Source organism: Felis catus, chromosome X (assembly GCF_018350175.1).
Source record: "Felis catus isolate Fca126 chromosome X, F.catus_Fca126_mat1.0, whole genome shotgun sequence".
NCBI classification, from domain to species: Eukaryota; Metazoa; Chordata; class Mammalia; order Carnivora; family Felidae; genus Felis; species Felis catus.
The window spans coordinates 20,144,884-20,159,996 of NC_058386.1; the positions used below are offsets into that span (position 1 = coordinate 20,144,884).

General features: G+C 38.2%; 1 protein-coding gene across 2 annotated transcripts in view; it reads right to left on the bottom strand.

The window, feature by feature from the left end:
* Positions 1-1,751: 1,751 nt before the first annotated feature.
* The window catches only part of KLHL15 (kelch like family member 15), a 35,927-nt gene continuing 22,565 nt past the window's right edge, over positions 1,752-15,113 (bottom strand). For both annotated transcript variants that reach the window (XM_045050493.1, XM_011291634.4), the window contains one exon: positions 1,752-6,908. In XM_045050493.1, the coding sequence (XP_044906428.1) occupies positions 5,799-6,908 (1,110 nt within the window). In that variant the 3' untranslated portion in view covers positions 1,752-5,798. The remainder of the gene's footprint in view (positions 6,909-15,113) is intronic.

Genomic DNA, 15,113 nt, shown 5'->3' on the forward strand with positions numbered 1-15,113 from the left:
GGTGGCGGCATGCAGGCATCCGCAAGGTGTTGTGGTAAGACCAACGGCACAGTTAACCCGGCCCAAGGTGTCAAAGAAGACTTGACAAAGGCCATGATGTCCAGGCTGGTTCTTGAAGACCAAGGAAGGCTTAGCCGGGCAAGGAAGAGGGGAGGAGCATGTGCAAAGGCCAAGAGGCTGGAGAAAACATGGTATATTCAGGGAGCTCCAAGTAGTTTGCCTAGCTAGAGTATGGGGTATAAGAGACGGAACAGGTACAAAGGTAGCAAGAGATGAAGGGCTCTGTGTGGCAGGCTAGCTAGGGAGTTTGGCTCTTACTCTCAGAGTGAAGGGAGATTATGAAAGGCTGTTGAACCTCAGGATGATTTACCTTCTGAAAGATCCCTCTGGCAGCAGTGTAAAAAACGGACTGCGGAGGTAGATCAGAAAGCAAGCTACAGGAGGCCAGCAAGAATAATGAGGATCTGAACAAGGGCAGTACAGACGGAGAGGGGCAGCTGAGAGGTGAAATTTTGTGAGGGCTAGATGAACCAAGATGGTGGGGGGGAGGGGGCAGGGGAGAGAGGCAGTGGTAGACCACTCCCAGGTTTCCAACTTCAACAATGGTCCAGCCACATAACAGAGGGAACTCGGGATGAGGGGCAAGTATTTGGGAAGGAGAGAATATATTCAGGCTAGCACTTGTTCGGTTTGAAATTCCGATAAAACACGTGCGAGACGTTAAGGAGACGGTTGGAACTCTGGGTTGAGACGTACACAGATTTGACAGGCGTCAGAACTCAGAATAAAAGCTGCGGGAGCCACAGGTGTGGTGCAATCGGGCAGGGAATGTGTAGACTGAGAAGCAGACAAAACCGTGGGGAACTCTATCTTCCTCTTCTGAACGCCTATAGCATCTGCCTGTAACTTACGGAATGTGTTACGTGCTGCAACATCTAGCTCAGTGCCTACTTGTGCACAAAAAGTACCACGCTTGATATGAGGGTACAAAGAGGAAAACAAGAAGGTCCTTTCATCCAAGGGAACTATGATGTAGTCGTGGAGAATTATACCCACCTATTATGCAAAATGAAATCAAGAGCTACAAATATGCTGAGTGTTGAAGAGGCAATTAATTCAATGGAAGAGAGAACACAGGTTTCAGGAAGGGAGGAGAGCATTGGAGTTGGGGTGGAAAGTGGATTTTGCAAGCAGGGAAGGGGAAAGGAGGCAGGTAATCAGAAGCTGGAAACTAACAAAGATCACAACAGAATGAAGTGGGCGAAGCGACAGAAAGAGGCTGGGAAGGTGGCTTGAGGCCAGGGCCCAGGGAATCCTTTCTCAGGCGTCCATTTTAAAGAAGGCACAGAGGAGGAGCCTATGGATATCCAAGCGCTTGTGACGCAGCAGCTTCATTTCTGCCTCGCCACTAAGTTCAGAAATAAATGCTAAAGGAAACCGAAAAATCACCACACTAAGGCTTATGGCTTGTAAATGCTCTTTCTCAATTCCGTATTTCCATTCTGCAAAACTCTGTGTTAGTGGAACTTTAATTACTTGGCTTCGTTATAAAATTTCCATTGCATGTAAGTGTAAATAATTTCACTCTAATGCACTCATTTGAATCTGTGACTGACAGCAGTGGGAGAAATCACGTCTTTATGGTACTTCCTTGGCACGCCGAAGGGAAACAAAATGTATGCTGTTAATCAGGTCATGAGTGACTTGGAAAGTGATGGGTTGCATAAAGATAGCAAATAATAAGAAATAAATAGATTTTAAAGATTAAAAATATTTTATTTAAACTTTTCTTCATAAACACTTTTAACATTTTTTTTCAATTTAAAAACAGAATGGATAGCATAAACATGTTTGAATAGATTATATTCACGGCTTGGGAAAAATTACCTGACAAAAATGTAAAGGCTTTCAAAACAGGTATAAAAGGCAAACCTTAAATTATTCTAAGATTTTTAAATCGGCCTTAGGATTATTTGACTACTGGCCCAAAATGTACCTAAAGGTCAAAATATTTTTCTATAGACAAAGTATGCCCAAGAGGTACAGGGCATATACAAGTTAGGTAGAAAATAACCTCTCCGACTATCTCACTGGAACATTCCTTCAGAAAGCAAACACCTAACCCTTACTGATATACTGATTAATAAGGTTTTTAATGTAGCTGTTCCCAAAGATGTAAAAAAAGAAAATCCCAGATTATGAAGGGGGAACAAACCACGCTGAGGGCATTCTCTCAGCGTCGCCCGTGTACCAGTGAAGTCACACGGGTGTATGTACTGCAAGGGTAGGACTGCATGAGCTTACCTATTCTGGTCTGTGTCTATTGAATATTTGACTTTATAAACTCTCGATAAACTAATTTCTCAGGACTTTCATTTTGAAGATAAATCTCTTTTAGAAGATATTTATTCCCAAACCAACTCTAATCTGATTGAATAAACGTATGATCCCTAAAAATGTTGAGTACAAAAAAAAAAATCAAAAACGTATAGTAGGCAAACAAGAAAAATGGCACTGGCAGTTTTACTGCCATATAGCCCTCAGTTACAGCTAATTTACACTATTATCTATGTTGTGTTTTACTTCAGTCTAAAACTTTAAATTATGTATTCTCAAAAGAGCTAGTCTTTTCTGAGAGATAGCTTATAAACTGAAATATCGATTTATATTATAAACTGAAATGTTATGACCTACAACCACATATACATATATAAAAATAGTCCCACTGAACGTTTGACATGTTTAGGTTATGCAGCTCAAATAATTTGTTATAAAATATTTTAAAGCTTAGTTTCATGTAATTAAGACAAAACTCTCCATTTTTACCACTTCTCCCCACACAAATGTGTGTGTCCTTTACTATGACTCGAGCAGGCTTCCCAGAATGAGGTGTCCAAAGGTGCTGCTTTAGAAAAGATAAGTGAAGGGCTCAGTCAATATTTCACAAATTAGAGTAACACGCACACACAGAGCAGAGCAATGAGGACACAGAGAATGTTGTCTCAAGAAAAGCTAGTAATTCTATTAATTACGCTTTGCTTTTATAAAAACCAGTAGTACTTCTTCCAATACAAAACCTTCAAAGTGAGAATCTTGAATTTTGTGAAATGGCTGTAGTGCAAGGATTTTCTTTAAGCAGATTAAAGTCAAAACTGAAATTCAAGGTCAAAGATAGGGAACAGAACAAACATTTCTAATTAAGATGCAATTACTGAAGATCAGCTATTTTTGTCAAGTCTGGTGTTTAAAATGTAAAGTGAAAATTAACACACAAAGATCACAACAGTTACACTGTAGTTTCCAATCTCTTACTGAATTTTTAAAAACCACTACCTTGAGCACATACAATGTATCTAAACAAAAAATGGTTCCAAATGAAGCACACAAAAAATAAACGTGAAAAAAATTCTATGGAAAAATTTTCCATAGTTTAGTATAACAAAAATAAATCTCTTTCAGCAATGAAACCGTAATTTTAAAAGGGAATGTAGGTTAATCGTGGATTTAAAATAACCTATATTAGCACTACATATAAACGGATGAATTTTCTCATACATTCAGAACCCAAGCAATACCAACTATTCTTAAAGCTCAAAACTGACTACAGCTAACATCAGGTCAGACATGACTCACGTGTGAAGCTGAACCCACAGTTAGTTCAAGTTAGGATTTCACAAATTTTCCAAAACACGAACTGTGATCTTGGTCTTGTGTCTTTAGAATGATAGACCAAGAATAGTCAACAGTTTGCCCAGATCTTACACTAACTAGGACTATGAAGTCATATCTAAGCAATTAACAAGAACCACCACTGGTGTGTAAAAGTGTAAAAGCCTGATAGGGGTACCCTGTCTCGGTCTTTTCCAGCAAAAGACAACAATGAGGAAAATAATGAAGACATTATCATTATTTTCTTTAAAGCAAGAAAGCACACAAAGCACTAAACCAACTAATATATTAGAAAAAGAATTAAATGGCTACTCTAATTCCTAGTTTTCAAAAATAAAATGATTAAAAATGATTTTTAAAAGGTAGAAAAAGACTTTTACCCATATTACCATGGGAAACAAGATCATGACTTCACTCTTCCATTTTGTGTTCAGTGGTGGCAGCAGCAAAAAAAAAAACAAAAAACAAAAAAAAAACAAAAAACAAAAAAAACGAAAACAAAAAATAAAAAACAAAAAACAAAACCAAAAAAGTGAAACTAGAAAATTTATACAACAGCCATAGAAGAAGGCATTGCAATATTGCACCAATATCCTAAGCTCTGGCAAGTTTTGCCAGTGTAGATCTAGTCTGTATCAGATATAGACTCTACTCAAGAGAAAATGGCATCAATTTGAATGATCCACTCCCTGGTTATTCTTGCTTAATTTTGTCAACTACATGATTTTCCTTCGAGTTGAAAGACTTGAAAGGTGCACAGCTAATCCTACAACACTTTTATAAATGCTTTTAAACAGTTAACTTTGATGCATTCTGAATTTTGAGGTTACTATCCTTCATGCTAGTAGCTTTCAGTAAATAAAACAAAGGCTGAGGGCTTACATCCCCAGTGCCACTAAATATTTTGTACTAAATAAACAAGTAGATATAACCAGTAAGACTGTAATTCTATTTCTTACCTCTAAGTCAAAAATGAACTCAAATTTTCCACGAGATGCTACTTTCCATTCAACAACAGATGCAGCAGCCTTCTTGAATGTAAAGAACGGGAGTTGCACTTACTTTTAGGGGGCCTTTATTTAGGAGTCTGGTATTACCTAAATTCTCTTTAAAAGTGCTTGCACGCTGCAGGGCCAGGACTGCATATACCACTCCGATTCTCACTAAAAACAGGGTAACGTTAAACAGACTGCAAAGAAAAACATTTTCAAAAAGAAGACATACGTTGATAAGGAACACTAAACGTTTACTTTTGAAAATAAAATACAAAATGTTAGTTTTCAGAAATCCATACATGTTTCAGGAATACAAGGAGCTCAAATATTACTGAATCAGTATGGACTGAAGATAGGCTACTTTGATACCAAATGAGGACTCCAGTTATTTTAACTTTCTAAAAATGTTAGTACATGAAAAGACGTTACATCTAAAATTCAACAAGTATGGCAAACCGTGTGTGCAAGTGCACTAGCTTAAAAATATAGAATCCTAACCACGCATAAAAGGAGATGTGCCTTGTACGTTCCTAAGATGTACGCAAGTATGGGTATGCTTTCGCTAACACAATGCAGAGAAGAGAAGGCAGCTTAGAAATAGTGTTTTGAATATAAAAAAGTTAACTTTGTAGAAAATTTATATTTTTGCATTTTCAGCAAAAAGCCATGCAAAAAGGTCAAGAGTTTTAACGTAAATAATAAAACCAAAAGGTCAAACAGACTGAAATACACTGAAATAAATGTTCCAAAAGATTTCAGATTGAGATAGGAACCGAAATTACATCCAGTGACACTTATCAGGTCTTCTCTTAGAAGAGGCATGACTCCTACGCTGACATCTGAAAGAAATGTTTAAAGCATAAAATCAACTTCCCAGATAAGTGGATCACTCTATTAAACTGCTTCTGGAAGTAGTTTCAAGAGCTAGCGCTTCGAATTAACTTATTGCATGAGTTTGAGGCCACTAAAAAGAAAAAAAAAAAAGGATGCTAGCACAGAATGAAGAATTTTTTACGATATTAGACCAATGGCTTTGATAGTAAAACTGGTGAGGTTTTTCTTTATGTTTTTTAATTAACTACTCTGTCACAAACAAATTTTTTGTTTGGCTTATTTAAAGGGAGAAAGATGTCATTAGTTGCAACGTCTGACCTCGTCCAGTATATATTCCGGAAAATGCAGGTTGCATACTTGTAAACCATCTAGCTTGCAGGGCATCCGCGGGTACTCGTCTTCCTTCCACTTGTTTTCTTCTGGATCAAAAGTGAGAATGGAATCGCTGTAATGACCATTGTAGCAAAGGCCTCCGAGAACCATTATCTGTTTGTCCAGCACAGTCACACCATGACCACTTCTGCCAATTGGCATGGATGCCAAAATGGTCCACTGATCAGTCTCTGGGTTGTACACTTCTGTGGAAGGGCATCCCTGAGACTCAAAAGAGGCTCTCAAGATCACACAGACGCCACCGAAGACATAAAGCTTGCCGTTGTAAGAAATCATCTTGTGAAAGCATCTTGCGTAATTCATTTTGCTCTTATTCTCCCAACAGTTGGTAACCACTTGAGTTCTCCTGGTCCGCTGTTCTATGGTCCCTTCTTTACTGGGGTCAAACACACACACCTGTTTGGAGGTGGAAGACGAGGTGATTCCACCGGTGATGAACAACTTGTTATTGAGCACTGTCCCTTCATGTCCGTATTTGTTAACTGGATAAGGATCCACAAATTCCCATTTATCATTGGTGATGTCATACCTCTCAGTTGAATAGAAAGTCTCATCTCTGGTTCTGCCTGCCACAGCGTAAATAAACTTTCCAATGACACCAACTGCAAACTCTGAACGTGGCACAGACATGTCTGCCATCCGGAGCCAAGAGTTTTGCCTGGGGTCATACCTGAACACTTTGGAAGAAGCATGGAATTCGCCATCTGGGCCCAGTTCTTCCCCGCCCAACAAGAACACAAAGTTATTGACGATAGCAAGGCAATCCGGGCGCAGAGGAACTTGTGGGCCCTCCAGTTCCCACCAGACTCTTGGTTTCTTTAAGAGAAGAATTTTACTGTTAACCATGCTATGTCCAATCATGCCTCGGAATACTGTAGTTTGGGGTTTGGCAGAACGGATGCGGCTTGACTTCATGTCCAACAAAGGCTGCTGGTGAATGTTCTGAAAGTAATTCAGTGCTTGGTCAACTTCATAGCGCAGCTGTCGGGAGTATCTATAAAATTCGGATGTCTTAACCTAAGAATACAAGTAAAAGAATTTAACCAAAAGAAAGAACATCAATGGCAAACAAGATATCAAAGCCAACTAAGATGATTAGTGTATGATTTGAGGCTTACTTTTTGCTAAAACTGTTTCTCCTGTTAAGATCACATACTATTTTTTAAGCAAAGTTTTATCATATTTGTTTTCATAATAATCTATGCACATCCCCAAGCCTTTTAATGTAAATATTTATTTTCCAGGCACAAGGCTACATTCCTCTAACAAAATGTACTAATCATTCATCTACTGTATGTCAGGCCCTGGGATACAAGTGGTGGCTATGAGGACAAACAGAGGTTTCACAGTAGAGGAAATCATGGCCATGGTTTTCTTAACCACGAGGAACACTGTAAGAACAGCCATGACTGAAAAACTTGGGCAATCAAGTTAGTGAGTTAGTAAAAATTTAAATATATACAAAATTCTCAAGTTTTTGATATAAAGAATTGGTTTGATATCATCAACTCCTACAATCATAACCCAGTTGACAAGGAAAGGTCAAGTTTTTTTCCTTTTTTTTAAAAAAAACATTTATTTATTTCTGAGAGAGAGAGGGCAAGGGGCAGAGAGACAGACAGACAGAGGATCCAAAGAGGGCTCTGCGCTGACAGCAGAGAGCCCAATGCAGGGCTTGAGCTCACAAACATGAGATCATGACCTGAGCCAAAGTGAGATGCTCAACCAACTGAGCCACCTGGTGCCCCAACTTTTTTGTTCTTTTTCTTGGAGCTGGAACTACCTCATTGTGATGATTATCAAGATCTTATTAAGCACTTTTAAGTACTGTGCTAAGTTCTATAGGGACATAAAAATGTTAAGATGGGGTCTCTTTCCTCAAAGAACTTAGAATCTGTGTCTGGGGAAATGAAAATAGATAACAGTTGCCAATAAGTAAATAAACAAGGCAGTTGACAGTTGGGAATGAGGGTGTAATATGGGAGTTCTGTGGAACTTAGGACATGGAACATACACCAAACTGGCCCAAAACACTCACGGGTTACCTCATGGAAGAGGTAGGAAGCTGGAATCCGTGAAGAAAAAGCTTGTATCCTAGTGACAAGAATGAGACAAGAATCTTCAACTTCAAGGGGAAAATCAGCTATTGTAGACAGAAGATGGGCAGAAGAGCATGACTGATGTGAAGTAGAGACAGGGAGCAAAGGCGATGACTCGAACTGATCTGAGGATTTAGACTTGAGGCGCTCGTGAGAGCAGGATCACTAAGGGACTCTGGAGAGGCATTCCACTTCACTGGTGATCAATCTATACTGGTGGGAGGATGCTGAGGCGGAGATGTCTAGGAGTGTACAGGGAACCCAGCGTGGCTGTGTGGGAGGGAGCCAGAACTACACATAAATGTTTAGGAGCTTTCTTTCCTTCCTCTCCTTTTTCCTTCCTCCTCCCTAGTTTTCTCATTCACGCCCCACCTTGGTCCAAAAAGTTTGAAACAGAAAGCACCGCAAATGTGTTTTTAAGTATTTTGTTAACTGCATTTCAATAGGATTGGCTTCCTTTGTGATCCCAAGCAGTTAATTTTATGGATTTAAAATCATTATTCTGAGAAGGGGTCCTTTGGTGGATTTAACCAGGCCAGCAGAGAATTCCTGGTCTTACTACATAAAAGAGAACAAACGGACATCATTACTTCACTGGGGGCCTTATGTGCAACATCTCAAGCTAAATTATTCCTCCTGCGAGAGACTAATAATCATCCCTGTTTTCCTGATGAAAAAACTGAGGCTTAGAATCTTAAGTGACTTGCCCAAATTGTTTACATGACTAAAACCAGGAGAGCTGGGATCTGAACCTTGAACCAGGACAGTCTTGCTCCGAAGATCAATTTCCAATAGGTTACAGCACAGCTTCCTTTAGTCTTTAGAAAACTCTTTAAATGACAAACTCAATTCTTAGAACACTTAACATATTTAATGAATTAGCCTAATGACCCTTCTCAAAGAAAAGATAATATAATGGTTCTTAAAGAATCAATCATATGGATCACAAATGACTGGGCATCCAACCCAATTCTTCCTAGCAAAATATTAAGTGTGGAAGAAATCACAGCAAATAATGAATAATGGTAAACAAGTAATTTCAATAAAGAGAGTAATAATATGATAAAAATATGAGATGAACTCGCATTCTCTACTACTTTCACTTCACATATAGAAGAATAAAGAAAATGAAACGAGCCTCAATCTCTTATGAGAAACAATGGAAACCTGTAAAGCCATTTTCACGGAGTATTTATCAATATGCAATGATGTTCACAATATATTCAGTTTTTAAAAAGCAATAGTAAACTGGTATCCCAATTAAAGAAGATTTTGTGTACGTTTGCTGTGTTAATAGTGATTGTCTCTAAAACTTCACAAACATCTTTGCATTCTTTGTTTTTAATGTATCATATTTATAAACAAGAAGAATCTTGCCATTAAAAAAAATGGGTCTCCTAAAACCATCAAAAATATATTTGCTTAGTAAAAATACGTATCTTTTCATTTTCCATTCATTTCTACTATGAATTGCCTAATAGTGTACCTCGCCCATTTTTCTCATCTTTCTCATATGTGCAAGACTAAAAGGCAATACCCTGGAAATCAACAAGAAACATAAACCTCAAATTAAGTATTTAAGTGCCTACTGTGCACAGCCAGTGGCCTGAGAGCTACACAGGTTTTGAAGTAACAGAATCCGGTCTAGCACTGTAATTAAGCACCACGTCAAGCAGCCCGGTATGACAACTAAGAATCCAATTTAGAAAATATCCGACTCACATTCAACAAGCTGTGGGATCTTGGGCAAGTAACTCAACATCCTTACAGCCGTTTCCTCATCTGTATCATTGAAATAACAATAGCACCTATGCCTCATAACCCTAAGGTAGGAGATAAGCGTGATAATCCAAGTGAAAAAGACTTACTACGGTGCCTGTCATGTGGCAGTGTACAACAAATAATAGCAGTTATTAGCTATTATTACTCACCAGTGGACATCTGTGGAAGTGTCTGTCAGCTTAAGTCAATGCATCTGATGGTGTGTTTTTGGTCTGTGTAAAAATTCAGTCTTTTAGAAACGAGAGGAGTAATGAGTCAAACTTACTCGGGACCTAATCCTCCCCAGTAAAACCTGACTGGTAAGATGCAAAGAGAAGGAAGCTTTCCCAAAAGCAGCCATGTCACTTGGAGATGGAAAAAGGAAGGGGAACACTGCACATATTGGACAGGCAGATTTCAAGTGTTTTAAAGGAAAATTAGGACCAATTCCAAGATCGGAAACTGTGTAAAGAAGCTCAAGAAGGCTTGGAGGCTCTCAAAAGCATAATGCTGACTGCATAATTGCAAAACACACTGATGAGGGGAAGAAAAGGGGAAAGTATCTAAAAAATCTGATGTGCTGCACAGAGAGCTTTCTGGAATTCAGATGTTAAAAAACCACTTACAACAGATGGCCAAAAAAAAAACCGAAAAAAAAAAAACAACACAGGCACATAAAACAAGTATTACAAAGGGTGAGATGGAGCTGTAAGAATACTGTGAACAAGGCTAACGCCTCAGGATGAACTGTGACTTAGCAAACTGCCAGGTATTAAATTAAGTGGCATCTTGGAGGTTAAAGTAAAAAGAAGTAGACGCAAAAGTGAAGCCCCTCCCGGATGGGGTGGTTAATGTAATATTAGCAAAGACAAATAGTCTTCTATTTTATTTCCATTCTCGGCTAACAATGTTTTATTCTGTCCAATCTGAAGATCAAACACAATGACGAAGAAACTTAAATCCAAGATGGCTAAGGAAAAAAAAAAAAAGAAAGAAAAACTAGATATTGTCACTAAGTTCAAGTCATTTCATCTCAAGATCACATTCTGGGATCCTGAGAGGCTTCACATATAAGGTTGCTTAACTGCTTTCCGTAATCTGTGCGGAATCATGAAGAATGGAAAACGACTAGAAGCCAGACTTCCAAACTAGACTAGTTAGCCAGAGGCTGATCCTGAATTGTTAAAAAGTACCACTTGCAAATAAGAAAGTGCTACACACTGGGAGGCAGCAGACTCACCAAATGATGCCAAAACTTGACATTTCCAGTTTAATGTCCGAGGATGTAACAGAACCGGTAGACAATGAGAGAACCTATGGCTTTGGCAAAGTAATCAGTAAGTCTAATCATAAAGAGAAGTACCAGGGATCCATGAACCACTTGCAATTGTAGCAATAATTGTGTTAATGCATTCCGGGGGTAAGGCTAGATGGTGGGAAGTCCACGGCTTTTATCAAATGCTCCAACGATCCATGAACTCTAAATGTAAAGCTGTAACTGACTATCCTCAGTACAATGTGATAGAGCAGAGTCATATCATGGACCTAATTAAATTAGACAATCCCACCCTCTCCATCAGATGAAACCACAGCTCAGAGCGTTTAGTTCCATCGCTACAATTTAGACAATACAAAGTGGACCACAGTCTGAAGACAGCGAAGGGATCTAAACCATAGGAAGAATGGTAAAAGTGATCAGCAATGTTTACGTTCAAGAGAAGACTCAGGAGAAAGATGGCAACCATTTTCAGGACCAGTAAGTGGAAGTTTGGAGGAAGATTTTAGACCAACAAAGAGAAAAGCTTTGTAATTAGACCTACCAAGATAATGGATGTCCATCACATTAGTAAAAGAGCACAGAAACCAGGAACAACTCAAATATCAATGACATCAGTTGGATAAACTGTGGTATGCAGACTTTACCATATGCAGTCATGAAGAGAATGAAGTTAATCCACATGCACTAACACAGATGTTCAAAGTGTCAAATGATAACTGAAGAATATATACAATATTCTCAAAAAATAAAAGTGGCCTGCTTTGAACAGCTGGTAGTGTATTCAGAGGAAAACATGTATACACATACAACATATGGTTACCAGTGAACTTTTGGGGGACTTGCCCCTTTTCAGGATCTATACAGGTCTGTATTTGGCTTTTTCACAAGGACTACAGTAAAAAGGGTATGGGTACATATTTGCCCCAAGTCAGGACTGTTTACCTCCGGAGTCAGTGAGCAATCCTGTCACTTCAGGTAGTCCATGTGTGACTGCCTGTCAGGAGTGCTGGAGAGGGTTCTGGTGTCACATGAGGACTAGGCACAATGGCCTGTGACAGCCCTCCACCTTCCAACCCCAGTCTCTTGCAAATCCCATCAACCTGAACCAGCTTAAGTGCTTCTTAAAGTCATTTTCCTGTCTGTTTCCTACCCAGCGTTTCGGTCCCTTTGTCCCCTTCTCCATTCATTCTATTGTGTTCCTTTGAAACCAGGGTTCCAAAGAGTTTAAACAGTTACTTCAACTCTATGTTAAAAGTCCTTATCATAGCCACATACCTTTATCCAGCTTGTTCTAACCGTAAGCCTCCAAAAATGGAAGTTGTGCCTCTGAGATAGTTGGTTATACCATAAAATGTCTTCTAACCTAAGAAATTTAGCTCCTACTCTCTGCCACAGCTAGAAGTTCTAGATCTACCTTGCTCTTTTCCCAGAACTACAATTTTCCTCTACAACTACACAATATCAATAAGCATAATTAGTTTCTTCTTTCATTATAGAAATGGGGAATTAATGCCTCTCTGATAATCCTGGACAAAGTAATTACAGATATACTCTGCTTTAAAACAAAAAGCATAGGGCTAAAACCTTCTATGTGAATGGAATCATTTAAATACATTAATGAAGAAAGCTATCAAAAAAGAAACATGTGGCTCATCTTTTCATAGAGAAAGCATTTCTCCCATCATTCGCTCACATAACAGTTTATCTCTAGATCAGTTACTTCCAAAAGAAAGATATGGGAAAAAAAAATGACATTTCTTTCATGTTCTGAAGAACTACTTTCCTTACCCTTTCACAGGATTAAAAAAGCAGTCTTGTTTTAACACTTAGAAAGAATATATTCATTATCGCTTTTCTTGATACTTAAAAATTTTATTATGAAAAGCATTTTGTCTTATGCTGCATAAAAAATAAAAGTATGATACCTCCTAAAAACAGTGATCTGAAAATTTAAATTGGCCATTTCCTCTGATCTTTAGTTTCATGTAACTGTGTACACACATGCATGTACAGGAGAAAATGTGAGGTACTATTAATTCTGAATGAGGCTCCTGGAAATGTGTGTTAAGTGGAACACACAGGAGCTAGCCATTACCACTGGGCAAATATTCCAGGTTTCTCCCGTTGCTGTCAAAACGTTACATAATCCATTCATTCAATTTTTTAATTTTAAAGGTAATTCGTATAGATCATTCTTAATTTTAAGAATTAAAGTGAAACTGGGGCACCTGGGTGGCTCAGTTGGTTAAACGTCCGACTTCAGCTCAGGTCACGATCTCATGGTTTGGGAGTTTGAGCCCCACGTTGGGCTCTGTCCTGACAGCTCAGAGCCTGGAGCCTGCTTCAGATTCTGTGTCTCCCTCTCTCTACCCCTCCCCAGCTTGCACTCTGTCTCTCTCAAAAATAAATAAACACTAAAAAAAATTTTTTTAAGGAATTAAAGTGAAATTGGCAATATAACTAAAACAAGCATTTCTACAGAGCTTATTACTACATAACTTCACGTGATTAAAAATCTGCAATTTAAAAAAATCTACTAAAACTGGCTAGTCTGGGGTGCCTGACTGGCTCAGCTGGTAGAGCATGTGACTCTTGATCTTGGGGTTTTAAGTCTGAGCACTACACTGGGTGTAGAGGTCACTTAAAAAAAAACTGGCTACAATCTAAAATTATTTTAGGACTTTAGCCAATTTAAGATATTAACAGCTATTTAACCTTTCAAAATGTTTTTAAATGCCCAATATACTTCTACTAAACCAAAACCAAACAAAAAAAACCACACACACACAAAAACTCTCACAAAAAACAAAAAAACCCCGTCTTTTATTAGCTTATCCATCAGTGGGGGTTGGAGGTGCCACTGGGGACTGAAATAATCCCTGAACTAAAGATCCTAGGTCTTGGGCTTGATGCCGTCCCTAAGTCACTGTGTGACCATGGACAAGCCTCTAGTTTAGACATTTTCTCCTTACAATAGGAGTCAGTTGCATGAAGACACCTCTGGCCCTTCCTACATCCAAAAATGATACCCTAATTTTCAGAATGATGAGTATAAGGGATCATGTGGAAGGAAGACAGAGTCCTAGCTATCAGTTTTATCATCCCTTCTCTATGATCCAATCTGCTCAAACGAAATATCCAGAAATAAAGCAGTTACTAAAACGAATGATACCTTTGGGAACCACAGCTACATCTAGTATTATTTCTGATATTCAGCAAAATGTGGAGCAGTCTTTATGTGCCATATTACAAAAGCATCCACCTTGGTATGAGAAGTCTATTTATAAATTCATGCTCAGAACTGAAGCTCATACTTATTTATGTTAAAATTACAAAAAGCTAGGTGCAAGCTACCTTTAATTAATCCCTTTGTCCTGAAAAACTGAGTTAATGACCAAGGATAAAGCTATAAGAAACAAAAATCAGTTCCTGCTAAGTACAAATCCTCTCAGTAATACTGTAATTGCAGTCAAACACCAAACAGTAAAGACAAATTTTAGTAAGGATTTACCTATCCTCTCTTCTTCAAGCAGGCAACAATCTAAATTATCGAACAGAACTTCAAAAGCCAAGTGACCAGCATAAACGGGGTGAGGGAGAAGACCCTCCTCAAGACAATAATCTAATAAGAGATTCAGCACAATTTGGTTAGTCCTCTATCCCTTCAACTTTCCTAGGATGAAAAATATGTAACTCAAAAAATAAATATGCTCAAAGTCTAATTTGCTTCCAATTCCAGTGCAGTAGTCATTGAACATCACTAGAAATTAAATAAGCGTGCACAAGCCTAAAAGGTAAAAATTTATGTAATTTCTAGAAAGCCTTAGGACCATCTTATTATCTGGTTATACTAATATTTAGATAGTACAACTGTATTCTACAATTCACAACTTAGGAGGACTTTTTCCTACTTATGAAATATTCTCAACTGTGTAAATGTTTTAATTTTATTGAAAAATATGCTAAAAGAGAAGGAAAGCCAAATAAAAGGTTTAATCCTACAATTAACTTCTGAATGAGCAAGGCTTACCTATGACTCATGTAACATTTTGAGTAAATATTAGAGAATTAAAACTTTAAAGC